Genomic DNA, 17,710 nt, shown 5'->3' on the forward strand with positions numbered 1-17,710 from the left:
CTTTTATCTTTTTTTCTTTGATTACCATTTTTGTTTTCTAAAACTGTACGTTAATAAGGAATATCACATTTAGAAACTTTGCTTGATTATTTCTTGGCAGACTGAAAAGTAAATAAACTAGGGAACCTACATTTTGCTTAATGTCTCCATCAAAAGAGGTCCTAGTTGTTTCCTTTCCCCTCTGAGAAAGGGAGAGCATCTCTTTCCAGTTCATTTTAGCTTAATACCACTCGTTTAACTTATTTTTGAATTTACATTATGTATTAGATCCTGCCAATTAAGGATCTAATCCTGCGTATTAGATCCTTACCGTTTTGGTAATGGCAGAAGAAAAACAGGAGTGTGAAAAGGCAAACACATGCTCCTGTAAGTTACTGTGAAAGAAAGAGGATATATACTTCTAACCTGTGAAATACAAGAGGCCAGACTAAATATGCTCAGTGACCCTTACGGGCATTATCTGTAAACTGCATCTTATGCTTTCTGAACAGTAGTAATTGTATTCATACGTGAAATCTTAGCCATAATTGTAGTCTCTCACTTTATAGCAATAATTTTAACAGCTGTCGTAAGCAGTGCTCCCCTAGTGACTTCCATGCATGTATGCATGAGTGACTCATCTCAAAAAGTGAATTAGCTTTTGGGTAAGGTTTTAATACTAGGCATATGTTCACATTATATAAGATTCCAAAGAATGAATCTCTGACACCATCAGTTCAAGACCTCCTGGGGAGAGGATTAGCCAAAGACTGGAAATTGCTAAATCCAAATGGGAGAAGCTTGTTTTCTGCTCCAGGGTTTCTGATTCCTCAGAATAACTTTGCTTTCAGCTTCCCAATATTTGGTGTCTGGGAAAGCTTTGTGTATCTTGCACATGCGCTTGTCTGGTGAGAAGCAGAAGAACTGGAAACTAGCTAACTGTGTGCTTTCAATTTTTTTGTGCTAAAATAACATTTGCTCTATTTTACAATTGCAGTGTTTTGAAATGAATAGCAATAGGGTAGTTTATTGTGATTTTTCTGGAGACATTTAATATATATTAATAGTGATCAATATATTGTGGAACTGATCTTCTGGTAGAGCTGATGTTGGAAAACAGACTACTGTCTGATCATTGTCACTTCCCAGGGAACAGGAACTTGAGATACAAAAGTTAATCCTCTGTTTACCATAGTGTCACGGTGCTGAAGCATGAGAAGCTATTCTTCTGCGTGTCCAATGCTTTACTTGGAAACAAACCATATGTGTGATATAAACAATTTGCCTTTGCTTGTCATGTTTGGGGGCAGTATTGCATATGAAAAGACAATGAAATATTGCACAGTCAGAATGCGGCTGAACAGCTGGGTCCTGTTCCATCAGCAGTGATAAAATCTCAAGAGTGATTTCTTTTATTACTGAGTCTGTGTTAGACACAAGACTTTAGCCAAGGACATGTCTTGCTTTCCATGGAATCAGAAATAAAAATGTACTGGATATGACTTGTGGAATACCATAGGACTCATCAGTGAAAAGCAGATGCTTTGGGGTACAGCGCTGACTCTCATTGATTTTTAGTCCCTGGTGAGAACCTGAGACAGGAAACAAATTGAAATACTGTAATTCTGCTTCAGGGTAGGTGTGAGTTTTTGTATCTCTAATATGAAACAATGTATTCAAAATTGGTTATAATGGAGGCACAGGAATTTTGAACAGTAATTTTCTTTCTCTTAAATAGGAGTACTATATGCATATCCCTGGAAGGGAGAAACCCTCCTAGTTTAGTGGCAACCTTGTCATCTCTGCAGCATTTTTTATTGAATTTCCTTCTTGCTAGCAGAGGAATGCTGAAACTGTCAGATGTTTTTCATGGCCTGCTCAGCAATGGCTATAGTTTCTGTCTGTTGGGAGATCCACAAGGGAAAATACATGCCTGTCTCGCACAATAAGATAGCTGGAAAGAGCATAGATGAGAGTTTATGAACTTCTGTGTCTTTCCAGGCTGTAGCCCTCAGGACAAGAAGTTAATAATCACACCTGCACTCCCTCATGTTGACCAGAGGAAGAACACACCCAGGTCTGGTCTGCACAAGCCAGAAGACACATTCGGTCTCCTGAAATGCATTTTAAAATAGAAGCGCAACTTTTCACCTAGCATTTTGCCTTATTACTTTCATCACCTCTTCTATGCTTTTAGCCTGCAATGTTTGTGAAAGTAGGATGTTGATGGAAATGTCTACAACTTGTAATATCCTGAAGCTGAAAGGAGAAGGAATGTGAGTGGGAATTACTCTAATTTAATACAATTAAACATAATGTGCTGAGGTACACTTACAATTTTTAGCATGTCACGTTAGCAAATCTTTCTACTGTTTCTCCTCTCCTCAGACCATGACCCAGATTGTTGTTGCTGTAGACTGTAAGATTTCCTATTATTAGTAAAGTGTGGGTCTCTCTAATTACTGCTGATGCTGTACCCTACGAGATCATCTGGCAGTACTCATTTAATCCAGTCAGGCATCAATGCAGCACAACTTTTCCGCCGGATTAGCCAGAACACGAGACAGAATTTGCTACTGTGTGCTATGGCATATTGCCTTGTGCCTGGCTTGCGTTGTACTCTGCCGAGCGGACGGGACCGTGTAATGTTGACCTTGTTGCATTGTGAGGATGTGTGTGGTAGACTGCTTAAACTAACAGCCTGTTACCGCCATTAGCCACCACCTTAGGAAATGCCCTTGGATGTCACTTGCATCCTGGCACTAACCAACCATTAACATGATGAAAACCGTGAAAAGCCATTTTCACCTCTTTGTTTCCTCTCTGCGTTCTCTTTGTCTCCTCTCTGAGGAGTGGGCAGCAAGCCTGTGGTAAGTGGGCCTCACTTTCTGAAACTTTGTGCATGCAGTAGAAACTCTGCTTCTTTGTCTTTCTGTCCATGCACCTGTTCATTTGTTTCAGAGTTGCGGCTGCCTGCATCAAGCAGTAAATTCAGAAGAAGGTATGAAAGGACAAAACACCCAGGCTAAGGGTAGAGCTGTATACCAGATTAAGGGCGGGCAGAGCGTGGTGAGCACAGCCAGCCACAGTGGGTAGGCTGGGGAGCTGAGGCTCTGGCATGGGGCTGGGAGCATGGCATGCAGTACAAGTATGCACTCAGGCAGAAACCGGGCTGTAGAGAGGCTAAGAGCTGTTTCTTGGCTGAGAGCCTAGCACTTGACTGAATGCCCAGAAACAAAATACAACAAAACAGAACCATCTCAAACCAAGGAAGAGCCCACTCGGTCGAGCTTCCTCACCTGGAGCAGTGGCAGCCACCACAGGGTTTAGGGGCTGCGCATCTTCTTGGAGCATCAGATTCAGATGCTTGGCCTTGGGAACCTCATCCTGCTCCCCTGTAATCTCTTCCCCCATGTCATTCTTGTCCTCTTTCTTTCCATTGCAAGATACAAATTGTCCTTGAACTTGGGGAGTCCCAAATGCTCCCCTGGAGGATCCCTGTTGAATTTGGGAATTATTTCTGCATCTTAGTTTAAGTAGTGATGATTCTCCTCACACCATGGAACAGGTGCCCTGCTGACAAGGGGCATTCACTGCTGACAGCCTTCTTGTGAGCTCAGGTCAGACCCTTACCCTGCCTTGGCTCAGGTCCTGAGGTGTCCACATAGGCATATGAGCAGAGATTTTGTGGTGGACTCTGTCATTCCTCAAACTCTCAGATGAGCCCAGGCACAGCAATTCCCTCCTCCCAAAATCAAACAGGTCCAGTACTCCTGCCTGATAGGGCTGTGGTGGGCTGTCTGAGGAAAAGCGTCAGGAGGATGAGGAAGATCATTAAGTCTGCAGTCTGCTTGTGGCATACCATCTTTACCCCAGCTATGACTTTGGGCCAGCTTCTGATTTATCAGCAGCTCAAAACTGGTATTTGGAATGGTTAGGTCTTATATGATATTTTGAAATAGTCTTAGGTGAAGTAATTCAGTAGGAGGTTAGCAAAGAGCCAGGTTTGGCAAATTGTTAAGTGAGAGGGTACCAGGACTAATCTACTTAAAAAGAGAAGTGATATTCAGGGTCCCTAACCTCAGATCACTGATAGCGAAAACAGTGCAAGAAGAGCCCGTGGGCCAGACAGTGAAGGACCTCGGTGCAGTGGATTACACGGTTCCAGCTAGAATTACTTTGATGAAGGTACCCCTTTGGGAATCTGTGGAGAACTTTGTACTGGTAGTGTCACTTTGCACCAGCTCAGCATCTGACCTGTTGCTGGGCTGTTTTACAGGATATCCAGTACCCTATAATCAGATTTGTTAGCTTTGTGGAATGAAGGTTGAGGCATTTTGACTTTGTGGAACTCGGGTCAAAGCATTTTAAACTACTTGAAGCTCTAAAGGCCCAGATTATCTTAAAAAGCATTCCTTGCTTGCCCCTACACACTGTAAAAAGGGACTGAGCACAGTAATTACCTAAATGTCTGACTCTGTGTTTTTAGCTCAAAGGGTAATTACAACAGCTATCGTTAATTAATAGTATTTCTCACTAGCTGAAAAACAGATCCCTGGAAAATTTTTCATGAGGAAGAGTCTCTGCATTTCAGAGATCCTGAATTGCATTATTAATAGGTTTCAATGCCTACATTATTGTGCAACAGACTATTAAGGATAACATCACCCTTCAGATATCAATCCTTGTCATATGTGTGTGTATGCACGAGTATAAATGAGCGCTTCCTATAAAGTGAAAGTGCATACAGGGGTAGCTTGTTCACAAAATTTATGATAAAAAAGCACATTACTGTTGTGAGAGTTTAGCTAAATAATGATTTATGTAAAAAGACAGTAAGTGAATACTTTTCCCATACACCTGCTTATCCCCTCAGACAGCTCCTCAAGAGGATCCCCTAAAGGAATGTGTAACTATTTTTAGAACAGTAGCTTTGGGCAAACACTGCATTAAGATGGATGAATTTTTGGAGAAAGAGTTGAGGATTAAGAGGCTGTTGACTGCTCCCTTTTTCTGTACTAATAGGAAAGCCACGGCCTTCGTTTACTTAGGATACTGGCCTCTCCAGGGAGTTACATTACCATGGCAGGCACTGGCATTTATACAGGTAAATACGCAACTTGCAGCTGATGGGCATCATATTAATGCATCTTTGTGTTCAATGTATTAAATACAATGCTGGTAAGCGAGATATATATATAAAACAAGACACAGAAGTAATTTCCCTTGAGGTCCAAGAGGCATCTCTTAAGGCCTGCTGTGAGCACCTGCCAATTAAGATAGATTCTTTTTTGATTAAGAACTATAGTGAATTAAGATGGGGGACGTGGTAAGTGCTCCCAGATAGAGTAGTTCGGTTTCTCCTCAGCTCTAGGATCATCATTTCTCAGTACTTAATTTTTTTGCTCTCTAGCTCTTTTTTTTTCCTCCTTACAAATATGGGAAGGCAGATGCAGCTCCAGCCTGTGGTTATTAGGTTCAAGCTTATTCTGTCTTGAAGAGGAAACTTATCATTAGTTAATTTTAATGTACAAGTCTTCTCTAACAATGAAATAATTAAATAGATTCCCATAAATAAAGCAGAATTTTAGAAATAAATGCACAAACATGGAAGCTCTGCTTTAAGTGTGAGTGTAATAAGAAAAGAATTTCTTAGGGTTATAACTGTTATGCTTTAGTAGTATTTTGTTTTATTTATATCTTTTCTTACAGAAGAGCAGGGCTTTTATCCCAATTTTTTTGCCTCTAAATAGATAGGGGTCCGATGTGCTGAGCAGAACGACATCGCTTGATTCACCGCGGTTAGTGCCTGATGCAGCTGCATCAATGTGAGTTAGTCTCCTTTTTAATTTCAGAGCTGCCCCGAATCCTTGTTTTCTCCACACAGCTCTGGACGGGAAGGTGCTTTTTTGGCCTAAGGAAAGAGACTGGTATTTTTGAATAAGGCTCCTTCTGTTTCATCTTAACATGGGATTTGGAGAGGTATTTGCTCATGTCTTATTCCCTTTGAGAAAAGAACGCAACCTTCTTTCCTGTTTTGTTTTGTTTTAATTGAAAGTGCTATTGGGAAGTTCCGTGTTTGTGTCCTCTCCCGTCCGCTGAGCGTGGCTGAGCTCTTCCTGGCCGGCGCGCCGCCTGGGCGGAGCGCTCTGGGGGTCGGTCCGCCCTCAGCGCAAGGGCTGCTCCGCTCCCGCCGGCCGCCGGCCGAGCGCGCAAACCAGGGCCTTCCGACGCTGAGGAAGAACCTGGGCCCTCCCCTTGCGGCCACGCTGCCTCTCTCAGATTCCTACTGGAGTAGGGAAAAAATAAAAAGAAACTCCAAGTAATGTACAGGAGTCTCCTGCCCCCCGCCCTTGATTGCCCAGGCGGCTGGGCCGCAGGGGATGGCCCGGGGGCCTCGGGACTACAGGCCCCGGCATGCATCGCGCGGCTGCATACCCCGCGGCGCGGGGGGCGTGTCCCTGGCGGCCAGCCGGCGCTCCCTCCCTCTCCCCCGCCCGGCAGCGGCGCGCGGCTCGCTGGGAGGTGCAGTCCGCGGCGGCCGTTGGGCGGCGGAAGCCGGAAGCGAGGCGGGCGGAAGCGGGGCTCAGCTGGCGGGGAGGGGGAGCGCAGGTGAAGCTGGGAGGCGCAGAGCCATCTTAGTGCCCGCGCCGGGCAGGGGCCCCGCCGCCGCCGCCGCCGCCGCGCCGGGACAGCGAGCCGCCACCGGGCCGGACACGAGGGCGTCCGCGCGCGGGCGCCGCGGGCCATGGGCACCTAGAGCCGCGGGGTGCCAGCCGCCAGGGCAGAGGCGGCGGCCGCCCCCCGCCCGCACCTGCCGGCGGCCCGAGTCGCCTCCCCCCATGGGGCCGGAGCCGCGGCCCGCCGTCCCCCGGCGCCGCTGAGGAGGAGCCGCCGCCGCAGCCCCGCGCGGTGCGGCCGGAGCGCGGGCTCGCCGCGGCCGGGGGCGTTTGCGCGAGCCCGAGCGGAGCGCTGTGCCGGCCCCCCTCCCCCCCCCTCCGGCCGCCCCCTGGTGGCGGGGCCGCCCGCCGGCTCCGGCAGCGGCGTGAGCGAAGCCCGAGGGCCGGGCCGGGGGCTGCCGTGCCCTGCCCCGGCAGCGGGGCGCCTGGCGCTGGCAACCGCAGACTCTCGTGGCAGCCCCGCACCTGTCTCAGCTGGGAGCATCCTCCGACAGACTGGCCAAAGCTCGGGGATCCGAAACGCTCGGTGGATACAAGCGTTTTTTGTTGTTTTGTTTTGTTTTGTTTTTTTTAAACTTTTTAGAGAACTTGTTTTCTGGGATTTTTACAAGCTTCCCTTATTTTTGTGTTGATTTTCTGCTTCTCCCACTTCAGATAGCGATCGCGCTGTTTTTCCTGGTGTTGTAGTACAGGGATCTGAACGGAGCTGGATTTTTAAGTATTACAGGAGCCCTCAAGTCCATCCACCTGTTACAGTGAGCAGGTCTTGGGGTTGGTTTGTTTGTTTGTTTTTTTTCCCTCCTTGTCTGCTGGATGTGATGGAACTCATGTTTGCAGAGTGGGAGGACGGGGAGAGGTTTTCATTTGAAGACTCTGATCGCTTTGAAGAAGACTCTCTTTGTTCCTTCATCTCTGAGGCAGAGAGCCTTTGCCAAAACTGGAGAGGATGGAGGAAGCAATCAGCTGGACCCAACTCTCCCACTGTCAAAATGAAAGGTGAGGTCACCTAGTTTCCTTGGGGTGTTCTTGCAACCTAGGAAAGCTCTGGGGCCGGGGGTTGGTGGGTGTCAGGATTTACAGAAGAAACATCAAAGGTGCGAACGGAAGTCAGATGCATTGAGGACGTAATTGTTAAGGATAGAAACTGACAAATTTACTGGAGAATTTAAGAAAAAGTTAAAGAGAAACTTTTGGACAAGCTACCATCTGCATGTTTTCTCCGCTATTGTAGTGCTTCTTGTCCGAGTTTGTTTTCAGAGCTTGTTCTTAAAAATCTGAAAGTAGTTTTCTATAAACAAGCTACAAGCTTAGCTGGGAGTAATTATATGCATGTCCCTAGTTGCATTGATTAAATTACACTAAGGCTTCACAGAGGTTTTTATAACTACTACAGTACTTCTCAGGGAGACACATGCAAGCCTTCTTTGTATAGTGTAGTCTATTTTCCTTGTTTGTTTCTTTATGTTTCTATTTTTTTCTCTTAAAATAACAAACTTTTTTTTGTAGTAGTAGAGCAAGAAGGCCTTAAGAAGTGACCAAGCTACAGTGTGTCTGCTCCGTAAGAGTTGTTTTATTTCCTTTCTCCTGATAGTCGTTTATTTCTGATAGCAGACAGAAAATCATACAGTATTAACTATTCAGAAGCTATTTAAATCTATTGTATAGCTGATAACTCTTTGTTTCTTTTCTCTTCTTTTTTTTTTTTTAATTGAAACATAATTTCTCTTTTATCCTGATGTATCTTGACCCTAGAATTCAGGTGGAGTTTACACTGTGCAGAGCTAGGCATATAGTTAGCAGAAATTGCTCAAGTTCTTTCTCCTATTCCATGTATCTCCTTTCTTTTCTTTCAGTCCAGTGTCTGTACTTTTCCTGTTACTGCTGACCTTCATGAGCATCAGCTGCTGTGTTAATATCTTCCTATCTGGAACTACAAAACCTCATTCTCTTCTGAATGTTAGCCTTATAAGAACAGAGAATACAATTTATAATGAATTGTGCTGAAATCTGACAGTGTTATGATACAGACAAATACTCACTTGTCACTGGATCAGGACCAGAAAGTACTTTTGTATTAGCCATTGGCTTTCCAGAACAGCGTAAATATTTAATTATTAACAGATCTGAGAACTGGTTGGATGCCTCCTGTCTTTGGACTGTTCAGTATTAGAGTGAGGGTACGATGGAAATAAAAAAAAAAAAAAAAAAAAAAAAAAGAAGAGAGAGAAGTGCTGAATAAATGTCAAAGTTGGATAGCTACTTTAATATCATGCTGCTGGGACACATTAGTTTTAGCATGGAACATTCTGCTGGTATAAAGAAGGTGAACGGTGTTAATATTGTGTGCTTTAAAGTTATGAATCCTAAGATGCAGAAAGAAGGATTGGGCACAGGGAATGCATATAAACTCTGTATTTTGCTTAGGTCCTGTTATGTACACTAACTCCCTGGAAGGGAGCTGAAGTATTAAAAGCATACTGCTGTGGAAAAGGAGACATTGCTAGTTTAGCAGAGGTGTTTGAAACTGATATTCACAAGATCTGCAGGTCAGATTCGTGTTTGAAAAGGTGGTTGCATTTGTTCAACTTTGAAATGCTTTTTTGCTGATTGCTCTTTATTGGTTCAGTGTACGTTTATATGTTTTGCTGGGTCCTGGTCTTTCCTTTAGCTTTCTTGACTGAATTAAAAGCCAGCAGTGATTGCTCTCTCTACTGTCATCCACTTGTTGCATTAACAGAAAGATCACTTCAGTAGTTGTGTATATTCATGATCCTTGTTGCCTTTCACACCGTATCAAGGTGCAGTTGTTCCAGGTTCTCCAAAACTGCATAGGCAGGGTTGTATTTTTGTACCTGGTTCACATTTTTAGTTATTATTTGCAGAGACACTTAAGTCCTTTATATGAAAGTTATTATTGTAGAAGACAAGGCAGACATTCCAAAAGGATATTGTTGTCTGCTTTACGGGCCTTTGCTGGCAATTCCCAGGCTCTGGTCAGGGTTTTTTTTTTTTTTTTTTGAGAAGTGTGTGAGCAGGGATTCACTTCCTAAACATTTATTTATCTGGTATACAAAGTCATATATGATATTATCAACATGGAACGTTTATAGATGTTTTAATATACACAGCATGTTGCCAGCGTGTCTGGCCTGACTAGGGGTCTTTCATCTTCTGGGATGGCTTTGGATTTCAGAACACCTATACTGATTTAACTGTTGTTAACACCTGTAGACGATAACGTCTTTGTAGTTAGAAAAACAGTTGTTAATAACGTGCTGGATCTTGAGCTTGTCAGTTGTAAGGAGTCTTCTAAAATGTGATAGTTCTAAATTCAGCTTGTGTGTTTTTATTTCCACGGTTTTACCATTTTGCGGTGGCCTGTGGTGTGGTTGTAGTGGTGTAGTTGTCCGTGCAAGCCAAGAAGTGGGTTAGATGCTGAGTTCTTAAATTCTGAACACTAAAGGAAAACAAAAGGATTTATGTTCTCTTAACCTTTTCTTCCAGTTTGGCGCTCAGCCTGTGTTTTGATCTGGGATCAGTCAGACAAGTTATGCAATAGAAAGGATTTCTAGCTTTTTCAATTGTTTTGAATTTGTCCTTGTGAGATTCCAATTCTTCATTAATTAGTTCAAAGAGAATTGTCCTGGGACTGGCAGAAGTGCTGTTGGCTTGGGAGTCCTCCTTTAATAAAAAATACAAATAAAACAGAAAGAAGAAAACCCTAATGCTGCTACTGGCTTTCTTACTTTGTGCAACTTTTTATTTTGTTCTTGGGTGAATTTAATGTTATGATCATCTCTGATGCAAATTGAAATATAAGGCTTGAGGCAGCTTGTTGCAAATACAGACAGGGTTCTCTCCTGAGATTAAATGAAAAATTGAGTTATTCGCTTGCTTGTCAATCATCCCATTGACTTGCTAGAAAGATGATGACAGGTGGAGAAAAATGTCTGAGCTTCTCTAATATGATCCTTGGAACTGAATTATTTATAAAACCAAGTATCCTAAGTAGTTGTGTCAGAAACCTAGGATTGTAAATGGCTAGGGTTTTTTTCCTCATTTAGTTTTCACTCCCTGCACTCCTCCTAGAAAGAAGTAGAATCAATAAGGTTAAGGAGGAATGCATTGTGTCTGCTGTGTGCATGCCCTTAGCTTTTGAGTCTGCTCTCAGTCTCCACTGATTCATTTGTACTGAAATCCGCGAGGAAACTTAAGCAAAGTATGTCAGTTTAGATGATGCCTTTAGGAAAACCAGTTGTTTCTATCTTATTTAATAGTTTTGAACCTTTATTTAAGAAATACCTTGTTTTCACTTTAGGCTGCCTTGATTGCTTGTTTTTCCTCTTTGTTTTTTCATTTTGAATTAGTTAATGCTTGTAACTGATATTTGGCTGTTTTCTATATACGTTGTTGATTAGAAGCTTTCAAAGGTACCAGCTGAAAATAAGGAACAGGCAGATAGTGAATTCGTCACTAAAGTTACGTGGATAGATGTTTTGAAGAACAACGTCTTTGCAGTGTCTTTAGAACCAGTCAGTTCTCCAGATTGGTTTGTGGCTTCTACTCACCTTCTTCTATATCAAATTACATTCCACCAATTCATTACCCTTTTACCGATGATTGCAGCCATTTACCTTTTCTCCAGTTTTCCATGTGTTTTTTTGCTTCCCAGAAGCCATTATGAGCGCCATTATGGTCCTCTGATTTCCTTTTTCGCTTTTTAAAATACTTGCACTTTTCACTGGCAGTTGAAATAAGTATAGTGTTTCTGCAAAGGTTTTGTTATCAGTTATCTTCGCGTAAGGATTTTTGTGACAGAAGTCTTAAAGTCAGAGTAAACATTCAAGCCCATTCATCTTCTCTCTAAACCCACTATGGCTTTGTTTCTTCTTGAAAGTTTCTAAACTTTTTCCCGCCCTCAGTTGTATTTTACAATTTCTTAAGAACAAATATTTACCAAACACTTCGGAGGTTGCCATAAATAACTGTTCAGTAGCGTGTTCACAATTTTTTCTGCTCAGTTTGTATTTATTCATTCACACCAGCTTCTACTGGAAGCGTGTTGATGAGCTGTGTTAAAACTATTTTCAATAGGCAGCTAGTGAAAGAGCTTGGTCTCTCTCCCCCAACCCCCCCGCCCCAACCATGAGCTCAAACCATCACAAAGTGTGCAGCAAAACCCCTCAAACTAAACTTAGAATTCTAGGCAGTGATCTCCTAGAAAACATTCTCATTACTCAGACACAAATAGTTCATAGTAGCATTTATTTGAAAATTGTATATTGTAAGATATAGTGCTGTATGGTGGTAATACGAAGTGCAGTTTCTTCCGAGCTGCTGGGAATTTGAGGCACAGCACCTCAAAAAAATGCGAGCTGTGGAGATGAACTATTTGGCATAGAATAGACAAAGCTTGAGGTGAGGATATGATCAGTTTAGAGAGAAAACCTGATTGAAGTCTGAACAGTATCTACGGTAGTAAAGTAGCAGTGGCTGGTTTTCATTAGTTAATAAGGACAAAGAATAAATGACTTGAAGAGCAAAGCTTCTTCCTTGGGCTTGCCGGTAACTGCCTAATGTATTAAAATTAATTCTAGTGCAAACAATAATCGCAAAAAAGAAAAAGCAGCAGAAATTCATAGTCTCTTTCAAATTCATACCATGGTCTTCAGACTTTTGTTCTTCTTGGAGAAGAGTGTTGGTGTCATCCAAAGTATCCTTCCTCTCTTTGCGCTTGATGAAGCTGAAAATGAAGACTCTGTAGTTTGCTGCTGTTTTGTAACTGACAATCACTTTGTATTATAAGGCTAGAACTGATTTTTTTTTTTTCTACTTTATTTGTGCCTCTGGTATTGAGAGGGCAATTATGTAATCAACCCATACTTTTGGGAGATACAAATGTAATGCATCTTTTTAAATGTAATACAACACATGACAAATCTGTTTTAGCTCAAATATAATTGTTGTAGTATATCCAAATTCACTAGTAACATTAAAAACCCCAAAAAGTAACTATTGAGCAAAAGTCTTGCATAGCTGCTTAATGACTTTCTTTACAGAAGCAATAGAATTAAAAAGCTGAACATAAGTGAGAAGTTCTTATAAATGCTTATGAAATGAGCAGAAATGAGGTAGGTGTCCAAAGAGAAATGGTCTTTGTGGTAATGTGAAAGAGAAGGCTCAGGTGCTAGCAGGAAATACATTTCTCTACGTTTTCTTGCCCTAGCAAAGGGATTTCACCTATTTTTGAACTATAACCTGGTGTATATTATAATAGTGGTTGGGGATGCTGTTGACTCTATCTAGCAGCATCAAAAGTTCAAACTGAGGAAGGGACTTACTGGAGTATCAGTGTTGTAATACAAGGTACAGACAGTGTTGTAGGTTCATTAGAGCTGAAAATACTGCAGACGAACTCTAGAGACAGTCATTTATCAAGACTGATTGGCATAATTAAATACATTGCTTCAGGGATGGAATGAAGATTTCAGAAGATGTCTAGAAATTTCCACTAAACAAAAGGTTGCTTTACAATGTGGTGATACATCTATCTTTTTGATGAATGATTAAATGAATGGCTCTCACACATTTGTCTCATCATTTGCATTCTGCTGTGCCTTCTTGAGGTAGATGAATGTGTGTACTCCTCTCTCCAAGAATGGGTATGGAAGAGACCACATAAAGACGTTATCAAGAAGAGATTTTTTTTTTCCTACTGAGATTTTAAAGGACCAATTCAATTTTAGCTTTAATGTTGTCTCCTGGTCTGTTCCTTTAAATAGGCTTCTCTTCCCCCACCAGAAGTCTTGCATGTTCTTTCTGTTTCTTAATGTCTTATTTTTTTACTGGGAAACCTTCCTGGATTCCCTGTATTTTTATTTTTGTGTTTGCTTTCTCCTTCCTTTCACCTTCAGGAGATCCTCATGTTGTTGAATGACCAGAGGTCACCGATGCTGTATTTGAGTCTCAGGCTGACTGGAGCTGTAGGGTTATCCTTCTCTGTGGCGTGCCTAGCTCTATGGAAGCAAGGATAAGGATCCAGGTTTCATCCGAGACTCTGAGTTATGCTCTCCCTGTGTTTCTTATCCCTTTTTTTATCTTCCTCTTTTTTCCTTTGACCTGTTCTTAATTGCTAAAAAGTGGATTTTATTTTTGTCTATTTATTTTTTACCTGTAGATAGCTATTTCTGTCTTGAGGTAAAAACAAAGTGAAGATAAGAGACCTCAGTTTTTCTCTCAAGCTCAGCTTCAGGTTTGAAGTGTGTGGTTATCAGGGCAAACGTAATTCTGTAATGAAACACCAATATCTTTTGTTCATCAGATATTTTACCTCAGGATAAGTTAGGTTAAAACAGAGTATTTCCTTTTAATGCTCAAAAATGCTTTTAATGCTTATGTCACTTCTTTGAATGCTAGCAACGAAAGTTGTTTTCTTTGTTAAAATAATCTGTTTGCATTCACGTATAATTTGTGCTCTAAGCAGGAAGAGCAACAAGAGCAACAATTTTGTATATCTTACACCACTACCTGCCCTGACGAAAACCATGGAAGATTTTTAAGTTAGGGCTTGGTTAGCCATGAAGCGCATCATCTTCACCAGGCAAATTGCTCAGTGTCAGAGTCTGCGTTTTCTGGGTCTGCTTTTGAAGAGTTAAGGTCCTGTAACAAGAGTGAGTCTTTCTGACTCATCACTTGACCATTAGAGATTTTTGTGCGAGTTGCTGAGGTCCAAAAAGTGACTGGAAGTTTCAAGAACCCAAACAGGCTTGTTCAGTATGCGGAGATGGCCTTGTAGCCTCATAAGCTGAATTAAGCTCTTGCCAGTTTCATATGTACCTTGCTCTGCCTTTGTGCTGCCTCTAGTCTAAACGTAGTGATGTGATCTGTATGCTTGAAGAGCCATCAGTTAAATGCAATGTAATATGCAAGTTTAAAACTTTGGAATTCCAGTTCGGTTTGAGGAAGAGCAACAAAGCTATAGCATAACCCATATACAGAAAAATAGCACCTTTCATACAGTGTATGTGTATTGCAGCTTTAATGAGAGAAGAACTGCAGACATAAAGAAGTGAGCTGATCAGACTTATCAAAATGTATTTTCTAATATAATACACAGAAAGTAACAATTTTTCTTCATACTAGTCCTGGAAATAAGACTCAGATGTTGACACGTGAGTAGGCCCCCCCCCACCCCCCCGTTTTTTTTTTTTCCTCTCTGAAGTGGTAAGTACTCAAATCAAGGTCTTATTTTGTAGTGTTAATATTACTATGGGGAAATGGAAGGGAAATGTGTGAATAGGAGAGTGGTTCTTTGTCTGTGTCAAGCTGTTGATAGTCCATGGCTGCTGAGTAATATCATTTTTACTAGTATGCTGAGGAAAGGATAACACAGTGAATGAAACGTTGAGAACAAGGAATATGAAGTCCAGAAATAAGGAGTAAAAGGAAAAAAAGAGAAAGAGAGAGAGAGAATTGAATGGGAAGGGTCATAGGGTATTCTTAAAAAACCAAGGAAATAAACAAAAAGCTCTCATCCCTTCTTCCTGAACCCACCCCTGAAAAAAGTTTACCTTTGAGGGGACTGAAATGGGTATCAGTGATTTAGCCAAGGTCTCTCAGGCCAGTTATTAAATCGAGAACAGAAACCATCTCCTCTTAGGTATTCATTGTCCTAGTTATTACACATTACTTTGTTCCAGAGGAAGAAAGGAATGCACAGCTTCAAGAGATGTTTTGCATACTTTAATGAACTTTTGGAGTAAATATTTGGCTATTTAGAATATCCATAATTAAATTTGATATAATACTTCTTGTTTTCATATCTTTAAGTAGCATACCTGAAAAGTCAAAAACAATTTATTCCTTAGTTCTTAGTGTAGGAATGTCTTTAAGACATCATTAATTGTTTTAGAATGGCAGCTCATTTCTCTCACTTATCTAATTTTAAGTCTAAAATCCAGTTATAAGTGTGTCTTGGCTAGAAGCACATTTTTCAACTTTATTTTAATATACTTTATCTGTATTGCTCTCTCTTCCCTCCCTCTTCTCCTTTGTTTGCCCACCTAACCCCTCCAAAAGTAAAATTCAAAACACACATCAACTAGCTAAACTGTTAGGCCTAGTTTTTCTTTCTTTTTTTTTTTTTAAGATTAAAATGTAATGATGCACAATATAGAAATTATTTAAAATATTAGTTCTAAGTTTAAAATTCCATGTCACAACTTTCTAAGTTACCTCCTCTGTGGTTGTGTAGCCTCGGGCAATAGCTATGGGTTTACCAGCCAGAAGATTCTCATTCTGCTTATAACCTGCGTGGGTTTGGATGCATCCTTTCTTCTTTGTTTCTTTATCTGCAGAATGGCAATAACATTCTGGCAAGGCATTCTGGCAAGGCTGCAGATTTTGTGCTGCTTAATAGTTGTGTAGCATCTTTAATAGAAAATACTGAAACTAATGTCTTATCTGGCCTCATTTTTTGATGGTGTGTTAAACATTGTTGGCGAGGCTTGCGAAAGCTCTGCTGTTTTCATTATGCTTAATTCATCTATATTTGCCTCCATACAGCTGGAAACTTAATATTTTTGAAAAACAAAGGAACTCTGTCAGGCTGTGATATACCTATTACTTAAAATCACCTGGAACTGCAGAAATTGAAAAAAGTGATACTGTAAAATGTGGTTTTACTAAAATATTGTTGCTATTATGAATCACTATTAGTCTTTCTAGATTGTTCCAACAAAAAGTGAAAAATTTTATTTTTTAACAGTATAAATTAGGAGATGGTCAAACATGTTTAGTATGTATATATTCAGTTGGCAAATCTGTGTGCTGATTTTTATGTATTTGTATAAACCTCTACTGCTATGCAGTCAGCACTGAATTTCTGCAGTTAAGATATCCTCTTTCCATAGGAGACCGAAACCTGAAAAGGGTGCAAGGATAGTGCCTTTAAACAAATTCTTAGCATCCCTCATTCAGCTGCAAGTAGGGGACCTGAGTGTTATTTCTTGATGCCTCAATGTCTTTTATATCTTTCTTTTGTCCACTGGTTTTAGTTCTGTGGCTGTGAGGTATATAGTAGGGCTTTCAAGCTTCTTTTTGATATGGGATAAAGATTGGTATGTACAAGAAAGGGAAAGGATAAATGGATAAGATGGAGTGGAGGAATCTGTCCTCAGAAGATACCCTATCCCTTAATGGGAGAAAAGTTGGATGCTGCAGTGCAAGCAAGGGGGAGAACAGGCTGGAGAGGATGAAAAGGAGGGAGGTCAGAAACTAAAAATAATTTAGGGAAAGATGGCCACTTCTCTTACAAAAATATAAATAGATGGTGTGATAAAAGAAATCTTACCCAGAACCTGTCTGCAAGTAATGAGAATCTTTACAAGAAGGCATGCAGCTGTGCTTTTTCCTCTCAAGTCAAGGCACTTATGAGGTGACCTGATAAAACAGTGGGCTGGTAAACACATGGGCCACCAATTCTGTCTTCCTCTTCTGTTTACAGAGTCAAAAAATTTAAATAGGCAATGATCATTCTTTGCTATTCAGAAATACTGGTAAAGATGAGTAATTTACTCATCTCTGCTCTGAAAAGAAAATACCAATGTTCAAAATCAAAATTAATGTTCTTCAGGTCTTGTTTTGTTTATTTTTTTTCTCTCCAGATAAACTACTGGAAAAAGTTAATTTCAGCTTTTCTGTTCATTAGGCCTAAGATATTTAAAGTTGCTGCTTTGAGCACATCTCCCCAGCCAGAACTGAAGAATGGAAAAAGTGAGGCAGCCTTAAAGTAAATACAGCCAAGTTACCATCTGGCCTTTTTTTTTTTTTTTTTTTTTAAGATATGTTTATTAAAACAATGCCTACACGTAGCCAAACCATTGTTACTGGCATCTTGGCGATGTATGTGACGGAACCAGATTCTTCTCTGAAGTTCAGAAAAGTTTGCTGAACCTGTGAATATCAGATATTGTGTGACCTTGTGGAACGTGTCAGTGTCTTATTTCTTGTGTTTGAAAGACTTCAGTTTTTCCTGTTCTCAATATATGTTC

At 41.1% G+C, this 17,710-nt stretch overlaps 1 protein-coding gene across 5 annotated transcripts in view; it reads left to right on the forward strand.

Annotated features, from left to right (window-relative positions):
* The first annotated feature begins 7,003 nt into the window (after nucleotides 1-7,003).
* The window catches only part of ZSWIM8 (zinc finger SWIM-type containing 8), a 63,406-nt gene continuing 52,699 nt past the window's right edge, over nucleotides 7,004-17,710 (forward strand). For 3 of the 5 annotated variants that reach the window (XM_009671235.2, XM_068950405.1, XM_068950406.1), the window contains exon 1: nucleotides 7,005-7,655. In XM_009671235.2, coding sequence (XP_009669530.2) covers nucleotides 7,478-7,655 — 178 coding nt within the window. In that variant the 5' untranslated portion in view covers nucleotides 7,005-7,477. Of the gene's footprint in view, nucleotides 7,656-17,710 lie in introns of all 5 variants that reach the window. The other 2 variants (XM_068950404.1, XM_009671236.2) reach the window with 1 other exon arrangement.

This window comes from Struthio camelus, chromosome 7 (genome assembly GCF_040807025.1).
Source record: "Struthio camelus isolate bStrCam1 chromosome 7, bStrCam1.hap1, whole genome shotgun sequence".
Classification (NCBI taxonomy): Eukaryota; Metazoa; Chordata; class Aves; order Struthioniformes; family Struthionidae; genus Struthio; species Struthio camelus.